This window comes from Gadus chalcogrammus, chromosome 16, assembly GCF_026213295.1.
Source record: "Gadus chalcogrammus isolate NIFS_2021 chromosome 16, NIFS_Gcha_1.0, whole genome shotgun sequence".
In the NCBI taxonomy this organism is placed as follows: Eukaryota; Metazoa; Chordata; class Actinopteri; order Gadiformes; family Gadidae; genus Gadus; species Gadus chalcogrammus.
The window spans coordinates 27242048-27258569 of record NC_079427.1 but is presented as its reverse complement, the minus strand read 5'-3'; the positions used below and the strand labels follow the sequence as shown (position 1 = coordinate 27258569).

Below are 16522 nucleotides of genomic sequence, written 5' to 3'. Positions count from 1 at the left end.
ACAATCTGCCAGTTAGTGGTTGATGTGTCTCTCTTTTCAACAACGTAGTTGTTAATGGAGCACCCTCCGTCATATTCTGGTGGGTTCCAGGACAAGACCAGACTGTCAGCAGTGATCTCATCCAGTTTGATAGGGCCAGTGGGTGGACCAGGCTTATCAAGAACAACAACACTTATGTCTGTAGTAGCCTCTCCTGCTGTGTTGCTCAATTTAATCGTGTATGTTCCTACATCTTCTCTGCAGGCCTCCCTGATGATCATGTGGAGATTCTTCTCAGAAGCTTCAGCGTTGACTCTAGTTGTTTCCTTAAGAGCAACGCCATCCTTGAGCCAAGTTACCGCAGCCTTTGGACAAGCAGCATATGGTAGATCTAACTTCAGATCATCTCCTTCCATTACACTGAATGTGGTGAAAATCAGCTTGAAGGTTGGGGAAATGACAAGATCTTTAGCCAGAACCGGCATACTGAGGGCACGAGGGTCACTCATTCCCTTCTCGTTGGTTGACGAGATACGGAACATGTACTCTTCTCCTTGAGTCAAGCCAGATACAACTGTCTGATTGGACTTGGAGACCATAACTTGGGTCCATTTGTCACTGCCTTTACCCTGCATCTCAACAATGTAACCTGTTATCCTGCTGCCTCCATCATGCTCAGGTTTCTCCCATGAAAGAGTGACGCTTGTGCCTGTGACATCCAGGAGGGATACCTTTCCTGGTGGCAGAGGCTTCTCTGATGCTTTAACTGGTTCCATAGTCTCTACTGGGAGACCGACGCCATACTCATTTTCAGCCAAAATTCTAAAGAAGTAAAGTTTTCCTTCCTCCAGATCTCCAACTTTCCAGCTGGATTTGTGACAGCTTGCACAGACTGTTGAGTAGGCCTTCCTGTTGGACTCTCTCTTCTCAACAATGTAGTTGCGAATTCTGGAGCCACCATCAATAAGGGGAGCATCCCACACAAGGGAGACTGAATCTCTGGTGACCTCTTTAAACACTAGATTCTGAGGTGCTCCAGGAGTATCCAACACTCTGACGTTCACATAGGCGGTCCTGCTTCCTGAGGCGTTCTCAACAGTAACCATATATTTACCTCCATCAAACCTGTCCACTGTCTCCACTTGGAGAGTGGTGAAGGAAGGAGTAATTTCAATGATGGCCTTATCCAGGGATTCCCCATGCTCTCTGGACCATTTAACTTCAGGCGCTGGTCTTCCCTTGATGGGGACAAACAACCTGAGGGTGCTGCAGGCCCTGATGCAGACCACCTTACGGAGCTCTGCTCCAAGCTCAATCTCTGGAGGAAGCAGCCTGTCCTCGGATTTGGCAGTACCAGGCACAGTTGTGGGTTCTCCTACACCCTCACTGTTAGTGGCACAAATGTTGATTTTATATTCCTGGTTTTCCTTCAGGCTGGTGATCGTAAAAGAGGTGGCAGTCCACCCTTTCTTTGGAGTGTGGATAGTCCATTCATCTTCCTCAGGAAGGCAAGTCTCCACAATGTAGCCAGTGATTTCTGAACCACCATCATACACAGGCTTGTTCCAGGCAACAGTGACAGAGGACTTGGTGGTGTCCAACACTCTGGGGTTGCCAGGGGGTCCTGGCTGGAAAATGGTGTCGATGGCTTTGTAAAATGGACTTGATTGACTAGGTTGGCTCAAACCAGCATTGTTTTCAGCTAGAATTCTGAATTCATATTCATGCCCGGGTGTAAGGCCGGAAACCTTGAATCTGAGGTCTGATACTGTCCTCTTGTTGCATTTCACCCAGCGTAAGCCAGTCTTATCTCTCCTCTCCACAATGTAGGTGTTGATGCTGCTACCTCCATCATGTTCGGGGCGCTCCCAGCAGACCACCATTGAGTCCTTGGTGATGGTAGTCACTTCGGGCTGTTGGGGTTGGTCAGCAGCAACGTAGGGGTTGACACAAATAACAGCTTGTGTTTCTGCAGGCTCACCAACGCCATACTTGTTTACGGCCATGACCCTAAATACATACTCATTGCCCTTCAGAAGCTTTGTAATCTTGAATCTATTGGCTTCAAGGTCTGTAGCCACATTGGTCCAGGCAAGCCTACTAGTCTCGCGCTTCTGAATGATAAAGTACTCGATCTTAGCACCTCCATCATGAGGGGGATGAAGCCAGTTGAGAACACACTTTTCAGCAGCGATGTCAGACACTGTGAGACAGTCTGGCGGTCCGGGTCGGTCAAGCACCTTAACATTGAATGTAAACTTGGCAAAGCCACCTGGGTTGCTTGCTGTCAGAGTAAAAACTCCACCATCCCTTCTCAAGGAGTCCTTGCCTACCAGAGTTGTGTGGAAGTCAGAGGACTTGATTTCCAGTTTAGCTGTGTCCTCAAGCTCTTTACCATCTTTGGACCATACCAATAAGGGGATCGGTCTACCGCTCACGTTGGCCTCCAATTTGAACAACTCTCCTGCCATTACCACAACTGTGGTGCTGTAGGAAGAGTCAACATCAAGCTTTGGTTCCTCAATGTCATCTCTGCATGTGATCTCGTCTGACGGCTGAGATGGGGTGCTCACGGCTCCTGCAGAGTTTCTGGCACACACACGGAACTCATAAGTGGTCTCTTCAGTCAGACCACTGACCGTGTATGTAGTCTCCAGGATGTTGTTGAAATTAGCTTTAAGCCAGCGTCCATTGGGGAGCTCTCTTCTTTCTACTTGGTATCCTGTGATGGAGAATCCTCCGTCTCCCTCCGGTTTTGTCCATGAAACAGTCACTTCATGCCTGGTGATGTTCAGAGCCACAGGTCTGCCTGGGGGGTCTACTGGATCCAGGGCATACATTGTCTCCGAGGGCTTGCTAGCTATGCTCAAGCCAGCCATGTTTTCAGCAATGACACGGTATTCATATGCAATACCATCGACAAGACCTGTAGATTTGAAGATATTTCCAACAACCAATGCCTTGCTGATCTTTTGCCACAGAATGCTGTTCTTCTCCTTCCGCTCTACGTTGTAGCCAAGGATCGGGCTGCCTCCATCTGAGGAAGGCTCATTCCAGCTCAGAGTCATAGAGTCCTTGTTGAAAGATGTTACAGACGGTGTACCAGGTTGGCCCGGAACATCAAATGGATACGCCGCAACAACCGACTCAGAAACAATGGAAGGTCCAATACCATATCTGTTCTGGGCCTTGACACGGAACTGATACTGTACTCCTGTTGTCAGGCGGGCTGCTTTGAATGTGGTCCGAATAACTGTAGCAGCCAGCTCCATCCAGGAAGTGCCGATAGTCTCCCTCATCTCAACAATGTAGTTGTTGATGGGAACCCCTCCATCGTTCTCTGGTCCCTCCCAGGACAGCAGAACATAATCACATGATACCTCTTCTATCTTGATGGGTCCAGTGGGAGGCCCAGGAATGTCATGAACAAGGACTGTGATGGTTTCAGTGACAGTGCCCAATAGGTTCTTTCCTGTGATGGAATACTGGCCTCCATCTGTCCTCTTGATTTCACTAATATTGAGTATTGTGGAGGTAGTTGTGGTTTCTGTGTTGATCCTCTGTGTCTCCTTCAAGGATGTGTCTTCCTTCTTCCAGGATACCACAGGTCTAGGTTTGCCAAGCACTGGGATCTCCACCTTGACTCTGTCCCCAGCCTTAGCAATCACAATCTTCTGGTAGACGCCACGCATGTCAAATGATGGTGCACTTGTCTGTTCTTTAATAATGGCTGGCCTGCTTTCACGAGGATCGCTTCTGCCTGATGCATTAACCGCCATAATGCGGAAGATATATTCTGCGCCCTCAGTCAGATCTGTGACGACGTAGTCCAGGGCCTTGATGGCAGCCACATGGACCCATTGGTCTGTGTCCTTCTTCTGGGCTTCAATTACGTATCCTGTGATCAAGGTCCCACCGTCATGCAGGGGTTTGGCCCAGGCCAGGCTAGCACTGTCTGAAGAAACATCAGTGACATATAGATCCTCAGGAGCCGAGGGGGCCTCAGACACCCGGATGGGCTCGGGGGTTTCAGCAGGCTCTCCCACTCCAAGGTCGTTTTCAGCAGACACACGGAAGTAGTAGTAAGCACCCTCTTCCAAATCAGGGATCTTGAAGGAACATTTCTGCCATTTAGTGCTTAGAACTGTGTAGGCTTTCTTGGTAGCCTCTCTCTTCTCAATGATGTAGTTGTGAATCTTAGATCCACCATCGATGATTGGGAATTCCCATTGTAAGGTGATGCTGCCCTTGGTGATCTCTCTGGGTTGGAGGTTGATTGGTGGTCCAGGTGTGTCCAGAACCTTGACGTTTATAAAGCCAGTCTTCTTTCCAGCAACATTTTCCAGGCAGAGGTTATATTTGCCAGCATCATATCTGGTGCAGTCAGGAATGACAAGCAGTGTAAAGGACTCTGTTGTGTCAATGTGAGCTCGCATCTTCAGGTTGGTGTCATCTTTACTCCAGGTCACATCCGGTATGGGACGTCCCTTGATTGGAACAAACAGGCGTATGGAGGCCCGACACCTGACCACCAGGGTTCTTCTCAGCTCAGCATCAAGCTCAAAGTCTGGTAGGGATTCCTGATCGATAAGATCTATCACCTTCTCAATTTCTGCAGGTTCTCCGACACCCTCCGTGTTCTCAGCTCTGACTCTGAAGTGGTACTTTCCTCCCTTTTCAAGGTTGCCGATAACATATCCTGTGATTCGAAGAAGCGTCTGTGTTGCTTTTTCCCAGTCATCGTGTCCCTCCTTTTTGTACTCAACTATGTATCCATCCACATTCAGACCTCCGTCATAATGAGGGTGACCCCAGCTGAATGTGGCCGTAGTTCTGGTTGTGTCTGTGATTCTTGGGTTGGATGGAGGACCAGGTGGATCTGTTGTGAAGTAAAAATGTATTTAGTATAATTTAGAATAAATTTAAAATAACTACTGGTATATTATATTTTGGTATATTAGGTAACAGTTTGAGACATGATGACATGGTGTTGATGTAGGCTTTACTTACATACGATATCCTTGGTCATAGCTGGGTGAGAAGGCTCACTGGGTTCCCCGAAGCCAGCCTTGTTCTCTGCAGTCACTCTGAACTCGTACTCGACTCCCTCACTCAAACCTTGCACCTTGAAACGCAAGTCAGGGACCGTCCTCTTAGATGCTCTCACCCAGCGCATTCCTTTCCTCTCCTTCCTTTCAACAGAATAACCTCTGATGTCACTTCCTCCATCCACGATTGGTCTCTTCCAAGAAATGGTGACTGAGTTTCGGGTGATGTTATCAACCTCTGGCGTCGATGGTGGACCGGGTGCACCTGGAGGAAGAACAAAATAATTATTACTGAGTTGATAGAAACATACAAAAATCACAAGTCCTTATGTAGCATTTAAACAAGCGTTCTAGTTTATACTTACGGTAACTGTCAGTCATTTTGATGGGGCCAGACTGCACAGAGTCTCCAGTTCCATACTGGTTTACAGCAGACACTCTGAAGATGTACTCGTTGCCCTTGATCAGCTTGGTTGCTACAAATCTGCAATCCATGACATCTTCGGCTAGCTTGGTCCACAGCAGGCGGCTAGTCTCTCGCTTCTCGAGGACATAGCATTTAATGGAGGATCCTCCATCCTCATCAGGGGGAAGCCAAGTCAGGGTACACTTCTCAGCTGAAATGTTGCTGGCCTTAATTGGGCCTGGAGGTCCGGGGATGTCAAGAACTTTGACCTTGATGTGGTCTTCCTTGATGCCGAAGGGGTTGCTGGCGGTGATGGTGTATTCTCCAGTGTTCTTCCTACTTGCGTACTTGATGGACATGGTAGAGGAGGTCGGGGTGCTGGTGATGCTGACAATGTCAGAGTTCTTGAACTCGCGACCAGCCTTGGACCACACAGCGGTGGGTGGTGGTTTACCAAGGATCTTCGAGGCAGTGATGACAATTGTGTCGCCAGCCCTCACAGAAATATCTTTCATCTCTGGGTCGATGGTGATTGATGGAGGTTCTGTAGCAGAGAGAAGAATAGCAACATTATAACTGTGTAACCATGTATTGTTAACACTACAAATTGAAATTCCATATATCGAGCTGCTGTCTCATTAGGATGTGTCCATGCATTATTTACACTATGAATGTCGATGCTCTCTCTCCTACCATATTCATCCTTGCAGGTGAGCAGTTCTGTGGGTTCGGAGGCGTTGCTGATGGTTCCAGCAGCATTCCTAGCCCTGATCCTGAACTCGTACTGAGCTCCCTCTGTTAGGTCTGTAACAGTGAAGGCACAGCTCTGGATGTTGACGTGGTTGGCCTTGGCCCAGGCCTTGGTTCCGGCCTCTAATTTCTCTACCATGTACCCCGTCAACTTGTGTCCCCCGTCGTACTTGGGCGCTGTCCACATCAGAGTCACAGAGCACCTTGTGACGTTGATCACATCAGGCTTGCCCGGAGGATCTGATGGGAACAATCACATATCCATCAGCATTCTTTTAAACCTTTTTAGGGGCATCTGTGCCTGTACCACAGATTGGAATCTGGGTCGCTAAAAACTCTAAAAATCAAATATAGTAACCTTCTAGCATAAGTAGTGAACTTACCGATAGGATCCAGGGCAACCACAGCTTCAGTGGCCCTGCTGGCTTTACCCAGCCCAGCCATGTTCATGGCCATGACCCGGAACTCGTACTCCAGCCCCTCGATGAGGCTGGTAACCCTGCACTCCTTCACCCTCAGAGGAGTCTTGCTGGCCCTCTTCCACATCAAACTGTTCCTCTCTTTAAACTCAACATGGTATCCTACACACACACACACAGACACACACACACACACACACACACACACACACACACACACACACACACACACACACACACACACACACACACACACACACACACACACACACACACACACACACACAAAGTTCATGCATGTTGTTCCATCTACTAAATTAATTATTATATACATCAGCTAATAATGAATAGTTATCTCATGTTACCAGTTATTGGGGAGCCCCCAGAGTCTTTTGGATCATTCCAGTTCAGGGTGGCAGACTCGTGACGGATGCTGACGATCTCTGGAGGCGCAGGAGCTTCGGGAACATCTACAGACCAGGCAAAGAAGGAGGGCAACATTAAGAACATCATAACAGCCATCCTAATGTAAATACATTGGTTGAAGATCATGTTGGATCAAAAGTAACTCACTGAATGGATGCATGGCAATGACTGGATCTGATCTCAGATACTCCCCAACTCCATATTTGTTCTCTGCAAACACTCTGAAGATGTACTCTATCCCATCATGGAGCCTGATCACCCTAATGGTGTTCTTCTGAGTAGCCGAGGCCACCGTGGCCCACTTGCTGTCCGTGGTCCTCCTCTTCTCTACGATGTAGTTGGACACTTCTGCACCCCCGTCGTCCGTGGGCGGACCCCACTCCAGGTTGATTCCGTCTGCCGTGATTTCGTCAAACTTGATGGGTCCCGTGCAGATCCCTGGCCGGCCCACCACCTTCAGGCTGAACTGGCAGTCCTTGGAGCCGGCTGAGTTCCTGGCTGTGATTTTGATGGTGTCGGCATCGGCCCTCTGGCAGTCTCTGATGAGCAGGGTAGTGAGGCCCTGAGACGCCTCCACACACATCCGGCCGGTGTCTCCCAGGCCAACATCTCCCTTTTTCCAGGTTGCCGCAGGATACGGGATGCCCATCAGAGGGATGTTGATGCGCACTGTGCTGCCCTCCTTGGCCACGTAGGTCAGATCATGCAGACCACTCAAGTCGAAGCTGGGTGGAACTGGAAGTCAAGAGGAACACAGAGCAATGTAATAAACAGAAGAAAGACTGAATATCATCTGAAATGACTCATCAACAATAATTCCTAAAATAAGGTTTAGGCGAACCAAGATGAACTTACCAATCTGGTCTTTGGCCACAATGGTCAGCTCAATGGGGGGTCCTTCTCCAGATTCATTGAGAGCCTTGACTCTAAAGGAGTACTCCTTACCCTCCGTCAGCTCGCCCAGGGTGTGGCTCATGTTCTTCCCCTGCTCCAGCAGTTTCCACTTCTCCTCCCCCTCACTCTGCTCCAAGATGTAGGAGGTTATGTGGCTACCTCCATCGCTGATGGGCCTCTTCCAGCCCAGGGTCACACAGTCTTTGGTAAGCTTCTGAGGCTTGAATTCTGATACCGGGCCAGGTTGTTCTGAGGCAAGGTAATTATAGGACAAGCATCAGATATCTAGCCAGGTGGTGATCATTATAATTACTGACCCATTTCATATTAAACATTTTCATTCATTTAAAGGTATTTTGCTCATATTCTGTGCAATTTCCATACACATTTTAATTTGTAGTCTAAGGCAATTTAAGTTGTTGTAAGAAAGTATACATGCATGTTTGACAAAAGCGTTGTGTGCAGTCTAACACACTAAACCAAAGTGATCCGTGTGGTTCTACCTGAGGCTCTGACAGAGCCGGCCGTCTCACAGCCCTCTCCGATGCCGTAGACATTCTCCGCTAGAACCCTGAAGCAGTAGGCCTGCCCCCCTTCCAGGTTAGTGATCCTGAACGAGGTCTTTGGACATTCTGTAGCAACACAGGTCCACGCCTTTCTCTCTGCCAAACGCTTTTCCACAATGTAGCTCTTCACTGGGCTTCCACCATCGATCAGAGGGGGTTCCCAGGTGATGAAGGCATGGCTTTTAGATGTCTCCTTGACAACCAGGTTGGCTGGAGGTCCAGGAGTTGCTAAGAGAGGAACATGTTTATGCTATGTCCTTTTAACTGAACAGTGAGAAATATGCTTAGGGGGTGTTATACCCTACAAGTCAGAATAGCTTGAAGACCTTCAAAAAGTTTCATGTCTTCATCTTGCAGTTAAATAATTGTATTTAGAAACCATCAGTCGAATAGTTTGTAGCCTCTAATAGTTTAATGAATTGCTCTTACCGAGGACCTTGACGATGATAGTGTAGCTCTTTGAGCCGCTGCTGTTTTCCAGGGACAAGACGTACTTCCCGGCGTCATATCTGGTGACGTCTTCAATCATCAGCAGCGTGTCCCACTCAGAGGTCTTGATGAGAACCCCCTGCCTGTCCTTCAGATTGGCACCAACCTTGGTCCAGGTGACCTTTGGGGCGGGTCGTCCTCTCAGGGGAACATAGAGCCTCATGGTGACGCCAGCTCTCAGGACCAAGGCTTTACGCAGGTCAGCGTCCAGTTCAGCCTCTGGAGCGACTGCAGGACAGAGCACAGTGTCCTCTTATTAGAGCATAGAGCCTACAACCATTTGCTGACGCTGATCAAAAGGCAATTTAACTTACTGAGGATGTCCTTTGGCATGTGGTTCCCTGGGACCTCGCTGGGCTCGCTGTATCCAATCTTGTTAACAGCTGTCACTCTGAACTGGTACTCAGTGCTGTCCAACAGGCCAGTCATCAGGAACTTAGTGGCCTGGAGCTTTTTGGGAACATTGCACTTGGTCCAGTCCTCAGCCTCAGCACGCTTGCACTCTACCAGGTATCCAATGATCTCACAACCCCCATCGTAAGCTGGTTTGGTCCAAGTCAAACTGATGGAATTCTTGGTGGAATCAAACACCTTGGGGAAGGCAGGGGGGCCAGGAGGATCTAGAATAGGCAGGGGGGATTACATTGATATGAATTATGTTGACCAATATATGGTACTGCTATCTATCACTAGCACGACAAGTCCACTACTACTACTCATAATATAAATTATAATGAATTGTCATGCAGAAGACACAATTGTAAAAGGGTATAATTAAGGGCAAACTATTGGACTTACAGACAGGGTCAACAGCCAGGGCGGCATTAGAGGCATCACTGGGTTTTCCAAGGCCGGCTTTGTTCATGGCAATGACTCTGAACTCGTACTCTGACCCTTCGGTCAGCTGGACAGCCTTGATGGTCCGGTCGATTACAGGTCTGCGGTTAACCTTGGCCCAGGTCAGCTCCGTGGCCTCACGTTTCTCTAACATGTATCCCAGGATGGTGGCCTTGCCGTCGATGGCAGGGACCTTCCAGCTGACCGTCATGGAGTCCTTGGTGATGTTAGTGATGATTGGGGGCTCACATGGACCTGGTACATCTGGAGGGAGAGAAACACAACCAGGAGGGCATCAGCAGATGATCCAAGAGCTGAGCGTGTATCCCTAAATCCTATCTCACAGCTGTACAATCTCACCATAGACTCTATCTTACAGCTGTACAGCCTATCCCTACACTCTATCTAACAGCTGTACAGTCTATCCCTACACCCTAACAGCTGAACAGTCTATCCCTACACCTGAACAGCTGTACAGTCTATCTCTAAACCCTTTAGTTTTACATTGTATCACCGACATCATAACAGCTGTACACTCTATCCATACATCCTAACAGCTGTACCTCTAGGCAGTCTATCCCTACACCCTATCCAACAGATGTACATTCTATCCCTACACCCTATTTAACAGCTGTCTCTCTATCCGCAAACATCATCTCTAATGGTGCATATCTCTTGAGAGCATTAGTTATGCATGTTATTACCGTATGGGTTCTTGACCATGACGGGGCCGGCCATGACGGTGTCTCCCACACCATACTGGTTCTCAGCACTGACTCGGAACTCATACTCGTGGCCCTCGATAAGTTTCTCCACGTTGCTGTCGGTGGAGTGGCCGTGGATGTTGGAGCTGACCAGCGCCCAGTTGGCCCTGCTGGTCTCCCTCTTGTCGATGATGTAGTTGGTGATCTCAGAACCACCGTCGGCTAGGGGCGGCTCCCAGCGGAGCCGCACGTGGTCAGAAAACACCTTCCCGATCCTCACCGAGGCGGGAGGACCTGGTTTGTCTGAAGGGAGACCCAAATCATTTAAGTATACATTTAACCCTGATCAAGTTCATAGTACTTGGTGCTAGTAAGTCAGCCAATGTTGTCGCGATAGGGGGGAGATCGTACCTAACACCTTGACCTTGATTGTGGCATACTTGGAGCCATTGATATTCTCAGCAGTGATGGTGTAGTCCCCAGACTCCTTCCTGGCGACGGAGTAGAGCTCCAGCAGGTGGACATGTTTCTTCTGACTCGTTTTCATGCCTTCAGCCAGGACGAGAGGTGCCCCATCTCTCTTCCAGCTCACCTTGGGAAGAGGCTTACCGAATACCTCAGCGTCCAGGAAGACGTTATCTCCAGCCTTCACCACGATCAGGTTTTTCATGTTGACACCTAGCTCTACACGGGGGGTAACTAAGGGACAGAGGAACAACTGCATTAATTGATGTTCAAGGTAGCATATGTAACAGATGATCTCAGTGCTTTGTTTCAAATATTTTTTTTAATGATTCAAACACACTCACAAAATAAGTTTCCTTATAAAATCACTTATATTAAACCATAAAAAAAACTGCCTGCACCAAACAGCAGGAAGTGATGACAGCGTACCATTCTCTGCAAACACTGGGATGGGGTCGGACAGCTCCGAGGGTTGGCTGATGTTGATGGCTGTCTTGGCGATGATGCGGAACAGGTACTGCTGTCCCTCCTGCAGGCCAGTCACTACGTAGTCCTCTGTCTGGATGTTCATGCAGTTAGCATTGCAGCGCGTCCACTTATCCTCAGGCATCTTGCAGTACTCCACGTAGTAGCCAATCAGCTTGCTGCCTCCGTCGTTTCTTGAACGGCTCCAGACCAACGAGACGGTGGTCTTGGTGACGTCCATGGGCTCTGGTTTACCTGGTGGGTCTGGAGGGAACAAAGAGATACAGATATATTTCATAAGCCCTAAGACACCACAGCAGATGAACAAATAGGGGAATGCCCCTTTCACACAGGGCTAGTGCATACCGACGGCTGTCCTGGCTGTAATGAAGTCGGATGGTTTGCAGGGCAAGCCCTGTCCAGCCTGGTTGATGGCAGACACTCTGAAGGTGTACTCCAGGCCCTCGATAAGGCCAAAGCAGGTATACTGGGTGGATTTCACCACCGATTCATTGGCCTTGGCCCAGAGCAGGCTGTTCCTCTCCTTCCTCTCGATGCAGTAGCCGGTGATGGGGCTGCCCCCGTCGCTGCTGGGCTTCTCCCAGGACACAATGACAAAATCCTTGTTGATCTTATTGACCTGGAAGCTTCTGGGCTCACTTGGAGGATCTGGGAAATAAGACAACAGTATAATATATACCTTTCAATAATTTGTACAGAATTATTATTATTAGGAAGACCAAATAAACAACTCACCGAAAGGATATCTGGCGATGGTCTTCTCTGAATAGATGGGCTGGGAGATGCCGAGGCGGTTCTCAGCGCGAACACGGAAGGCATACTCTTTCCCAGGGGTGAGTTTGACTACACGGAAACTGCATTTGGTGCAGGCGATGGAGGCGGTGAGCCAGTCTCCCTGGCTCACATCACACTTTTCAATGATGTAGTTGGTAATGTTGCTGCCTCCGTCCTCCTGTGGAGGGTTCCAGAGCAGGGTGCAGGCATCCATGTCCAGCTCTGTGACCTCCAGGGGTCCTTCGGGCGGACCAGGGATGTCTGGGAAGAACAGAGGGAAAGCCGGTTAAATCACCTGCTAACACTCAAATATACCAGACTGAGACTTATAGTTATGGGTACTACTGACCCATGACCACCACTTTGATGATCTGGTTGATGCTGGATGTGCTGTTTACAGCAGACAGGCTGTAGTAGCCACTGTCAGCCCTGGTTACATTCTTGATGGACAAAGTGCAGGTGGTCAGAGTCTTCACCACTGACAGGCGGTCTGAGGTCAGGATGTCCTCGCTCCCTTGTTTCCATTTGCAGAATGGAGCCGGTTTCCCAGCCACGATGGCTTCAACCACCATCTTAGATCCAGCCCTCACTGTCACAATGTCCTGCATGATGATCTTAGGGGCCACTGGTTACAGAAAGGGAAGAAAAAGTTACAGCCCTGTTCCTTTAACCTCGTCATCCCTTGGCTTCCTCGTATTTTTCTGAAGAATAAAATGCCCATTGTTAATAGAGTCTCCCTACTGCAACAGCTATAATAAGTAATCTTGATACCAACAAAAGATAACCAGTGAAATTGTGCAAGTAAATAAAACACATCATCAATGGAAGATTTAATTTCTTTCTGAAATACATTTAGTGAATAAATATATTTTGGTAACCCTGCAAGGGCCATAGCATAGCATCTTATGAGTACCTGGGTTAATGTAGAGATAGAATACAGAGAGGTACGTCTAGGATTCAATTTTTTAAAATAGTGAAAACAACAAATCCAATGCAAACTAATTAAAGAATTATGTGATAAGACAAGATCATGTGTTCTAATCAATGGCGATGTCGATGCTTCGTGTGAAACTCCTATACATTGATTGTCAACACCATGTGTGGTTTCCAAATGGTGCCTGGACACTGGATTATCAGTTGATGGTGGTTTTATCAGATTAAACACAACTTTGAGCTGTTGCTGATGCCGTTGATGGACTTTCCTCCATCGTAGGTAACAATGGTTATGATAAAGTAAAAGAGAATCAGGGCTAGGGCTGTGTCACAAGAATGCTTTCTCATTTGTTCAGATGCCTTACAAGGCCTTTGCATTTGGGGGGAGGGGACTCCATGCAGACTCTGGATGAAGAGGTTAAACCTGATCTCACGGGCCAAGATGAAGATTTTGCATGTCATATTTTTGTAATGGTGTGCCTTTTTACCGTGTATGTAGTGTGCAGGTGAGGTTTGTGCGAGAAGTGCATGTGAACTCACTGAGCTGCTCCTTGACTTCAAACACGCCCTCCGCCTCTCGGGCCAGGCTGACGCCCACTGAGTTCCTGGCAGCGACCCTGAACTTGTACTTGGTTCCCTCCTTCAGCCCAACCACAACAATGGTCATGTCTTTGACCACAGAGTATGGGGTCCACTTGCCCTCGGCAGAGCCATCTTCCTGGTAGTCCACCACATAGCCGTTAATCTTGGCTCCTCCGTCTCGGAGGGGCTTCAGCCAGCCCAGTGTGGCACTGTTCTTGGTGATTTCCAACACTTCCATCTTCTTAGGTGGGTCGGGTTCACCTGTTGACATGGATCATGATTAGGAACAGAGGAATTCAAGTTATGTTTAAGACTACACTCATCAAAAACTATTTGTAAATAATTAGCCAGTGAAAAAATAATGTGAAAGAGTTGGCTTTCTCTCATTTAAAATATATAAATTGAAATGTTTTTTTTTGACAGTTTTTTCCAATTGTCTTTGGCCACATCTTAGAAACATTAAAAGAAACATGTGAAAGCATAGTTTCCACGCTCCCTGAGCAGTGGCAGACTTACTGATGGGGTCCACAGCCAGGTACGACCTAGGGGAATCCTGAGGGAGTCCGATGCCGTACTTGTTGCAGGCCATGACTCTGAAGTAGTAATCCATGCCAGGGCTCATATTGGTGACCTTGAAGCTGGTCTTCTTCAGATCCTCGCTGCACTTGTTCCAGGTCTTCCTGTCCACCTCACGCTTCTCCACAATGTAATTGAGGATCTGACTGCCGCCATCATTCTCCGGAGGAAGCCAGGATAGCTGAGCTGTCGTCTTGGTGACATTAGTAGCGTCCAGACCGCCAACAGGTCCAGGAGTATCTGTCAATCACACAATACATGGTCCGTGAAGGAGCAGTTAACACTGCTGTAGAGGTGTTTATAGTTGTATTTTACAACAGCTCTAGAATCAATAAAACACTGTTTCTTACCAAGGACTTTGACACGGACGAACACAGCCTTCTCTCCAGAAGAATTGGAGAGGGACAGAGAGTATCTTCCAGAATCCTCTCTGGTGCTCTCAGGAATGACCAGGAAGGACATGGAGTCCACCTGATCAACGTGACCCCTGCGGACCACGTTGTCCACACCCATGCGCTTCCAGGTCACCTTTGGTGCAGGTCGGCCTCTGGTGACAGCAAACAGCCTGATGGGACAGCCGGCCCTGACAGACAAGCCCTTCCTTAGACTGGCGTCCAGGTCGATCTCTGGGGCCTCTGTCATGAAACACATTAAAGGCAAAGATGTTGTTACTGGAGCTAGTAGGCTACCATCCAAACGTGGAATAACTAATCGGAAATCTGATTGGGGTAAGATTTAATTTGGGATTTTCTGGGGGGATTTCACAGGTGGGACTGGCAAGTTAGCCCATAGCTAGCATTATGCCTCCTATTTCTAGATCTTCTGACTAAGTTTACCGGAACTTATCTGAACGACATAATCGCTGTCACTAGATATAAAGATATCGTTGACTTTCAGTCGGTGCAATTCACTGACATTAATAAAAGTGTTGTTATTGTATACACTGCTGTTCATTGACTAGCTCCAGCGCTCGTTGCTGCTTTGCTAAATGATAGAAACTCTCCACTCATTCTCCTCTGACCATGCATTTAATTGGCTTGGACCGCCATCAGATCTCGGCAATTCCTCATTCGCCCTCTCACGTCTGACAGGTTCGAAATTATACGGCTGTGGGCCATCATCAGTGTTAGAAACGTTACTTTAAAAAAGTAATTAGTTATAGTTACTCACTACTTGTTCCAAAAAGTAACTGAGTTAGTAACTGAATTACTCTATAATAAAAGTAACTAGTTACCAGGGAAAGTAACTATTTGCGTTACTTTGAAAAAAAGAAAGTTGCTATATGTCAAAGAATCTGGATTTTTCTAAGCAGTTTTCACTTGGCCTTAATGTGTTAAATGGTTGAACTGCAATCAAGGCCCTGATATGCTTCCAACTGAGGCCCCGTCGACACTAACCCGGGTAAATCTACAAACGCATAAATATTTATCAGTTTATCCCTTCCGTCCACACTAAAACTGAGAACTCCGACACCGAAAACGATGCTTTTCGAAAACGATCGCTGAGGTGGATAAATGTGAGAACGCTGGGTTCGTGTGGTAGTTGGGACAGGGTAGACAGAGGCTTTCAGAAACGAAGACGTTCGGTTGCCATGACACTGCCACAAGCTGGTTTAGCTAATTTATCTCCAGAAACAACTTGACATATTGGCTCAAACATATTCATCGCTCCAACGCTGGAGGCAAGCGCTGCACTTGATGTTCTTGGCGTTTCTGGACAAGACCGGGTCGAAAATGATTAACCAGCTGATCAACTGCAGTGTTTCCCCCAGAAAATGTCTTAGTCAAGGTGGTCCCGGAGCGGGGGGGGGGGGGTCAATTCCATTCAAAAAGCCTTACCAGTATTACTGATGCATTATTGATCTTTATTTTTTACACCTGATGGAAGTATGTTTTCTTTACCTACGAGAGTTTTCTACTTTGTTAATGCATAGCAATTAAGAAATATTTAATAAAAAAAATATATACATTATTTTTTTATATACATTGGTAGTCAAGGCGGGGCCCTATTGTTGTTAAGGCGGCCGCCTTAACCGCACAGTACTGGGGGAATCACTGAACTGTAAATATCAGCTGATCGTGCGCCTGTAATCTAAACAGAGAGGCGTGGCGGAGCTACGTAACCATGACACAACTGTTTATCAAAATAATTTCAGTGTGGAACATGGATGCAAAACATTCCGAAAACG

The 16522-nt window shown here is 47.7% G+C and overlaps 1 protein-coding gene across 1 annotated transcript in view; it reads right to left on the bottom strand.

Moving 5' to 3' along the window:
• The window catches only part of LOC130405687 (titin-like), a 172367-nt gene that overhangs the window by 2524 nt on the left and 153321 nt on the right, over nt 1-16522 (bottom strand). Inside the window, exons 194-214 of the mRNA XM_056610858.1 lie at nt 14685-14969; nt 14275-14574; nt 13717-14019; nt 12593-12868; nt 12205-12504; nt 11815-12117; nt 11413-11712; nt 10930-11217; nt 10519-10821; nt 9776-10078; nt 9292-9597; nt 8918-9205; nt 8426-8716; nt 7884-8171; nt 7176-7763; nt 6968-7072; nt 6567-6764; nt 6127-6423; nt 5393-5977; nt 4990-5292; nt 3-4858 (exon numbers count right to left, since the gene is read on the bottom strand). Of these exons, the coding sequence (XP_056466833.1) occupies nt 3-4858; nt 4990-5292; nt 5393-5977; nt 6127-6423; nt 6567-6764; nt 6968-7072; nt 7176-7763; nt 7884-8171; nt 8426-8716; nt 8918-9205; nt 9292-9597; nt 9776-10078; nt 10519-10821; nt 10930-11217; nt 11413-11712; nt 11815-12117; nt 12205-12504; nt 12593-12868; nt 13717-14019; nt 14275-14574; nt 14685-14969 (11066 nt within the window). The remainder of the gene's footprint in view (nt 1-2; nt 4859-4989; nt 5293-5392; nt 5978-6126; nt 6424-6566; nt 6765-6967; nt 7073-7175; nt 7764-7883; nt 8172-8425; nt 8717-8917; nt 9206-9291; nt 9598-9775; nt 10079-10518; nt 10822-10929; nt 11218-11412; nt 11713-11814; nt 12118-12204; nt 12505-12592; nt 12869-13716; nt 14020-14274; nt 14575-14684; nt 14970-16522) is intronic.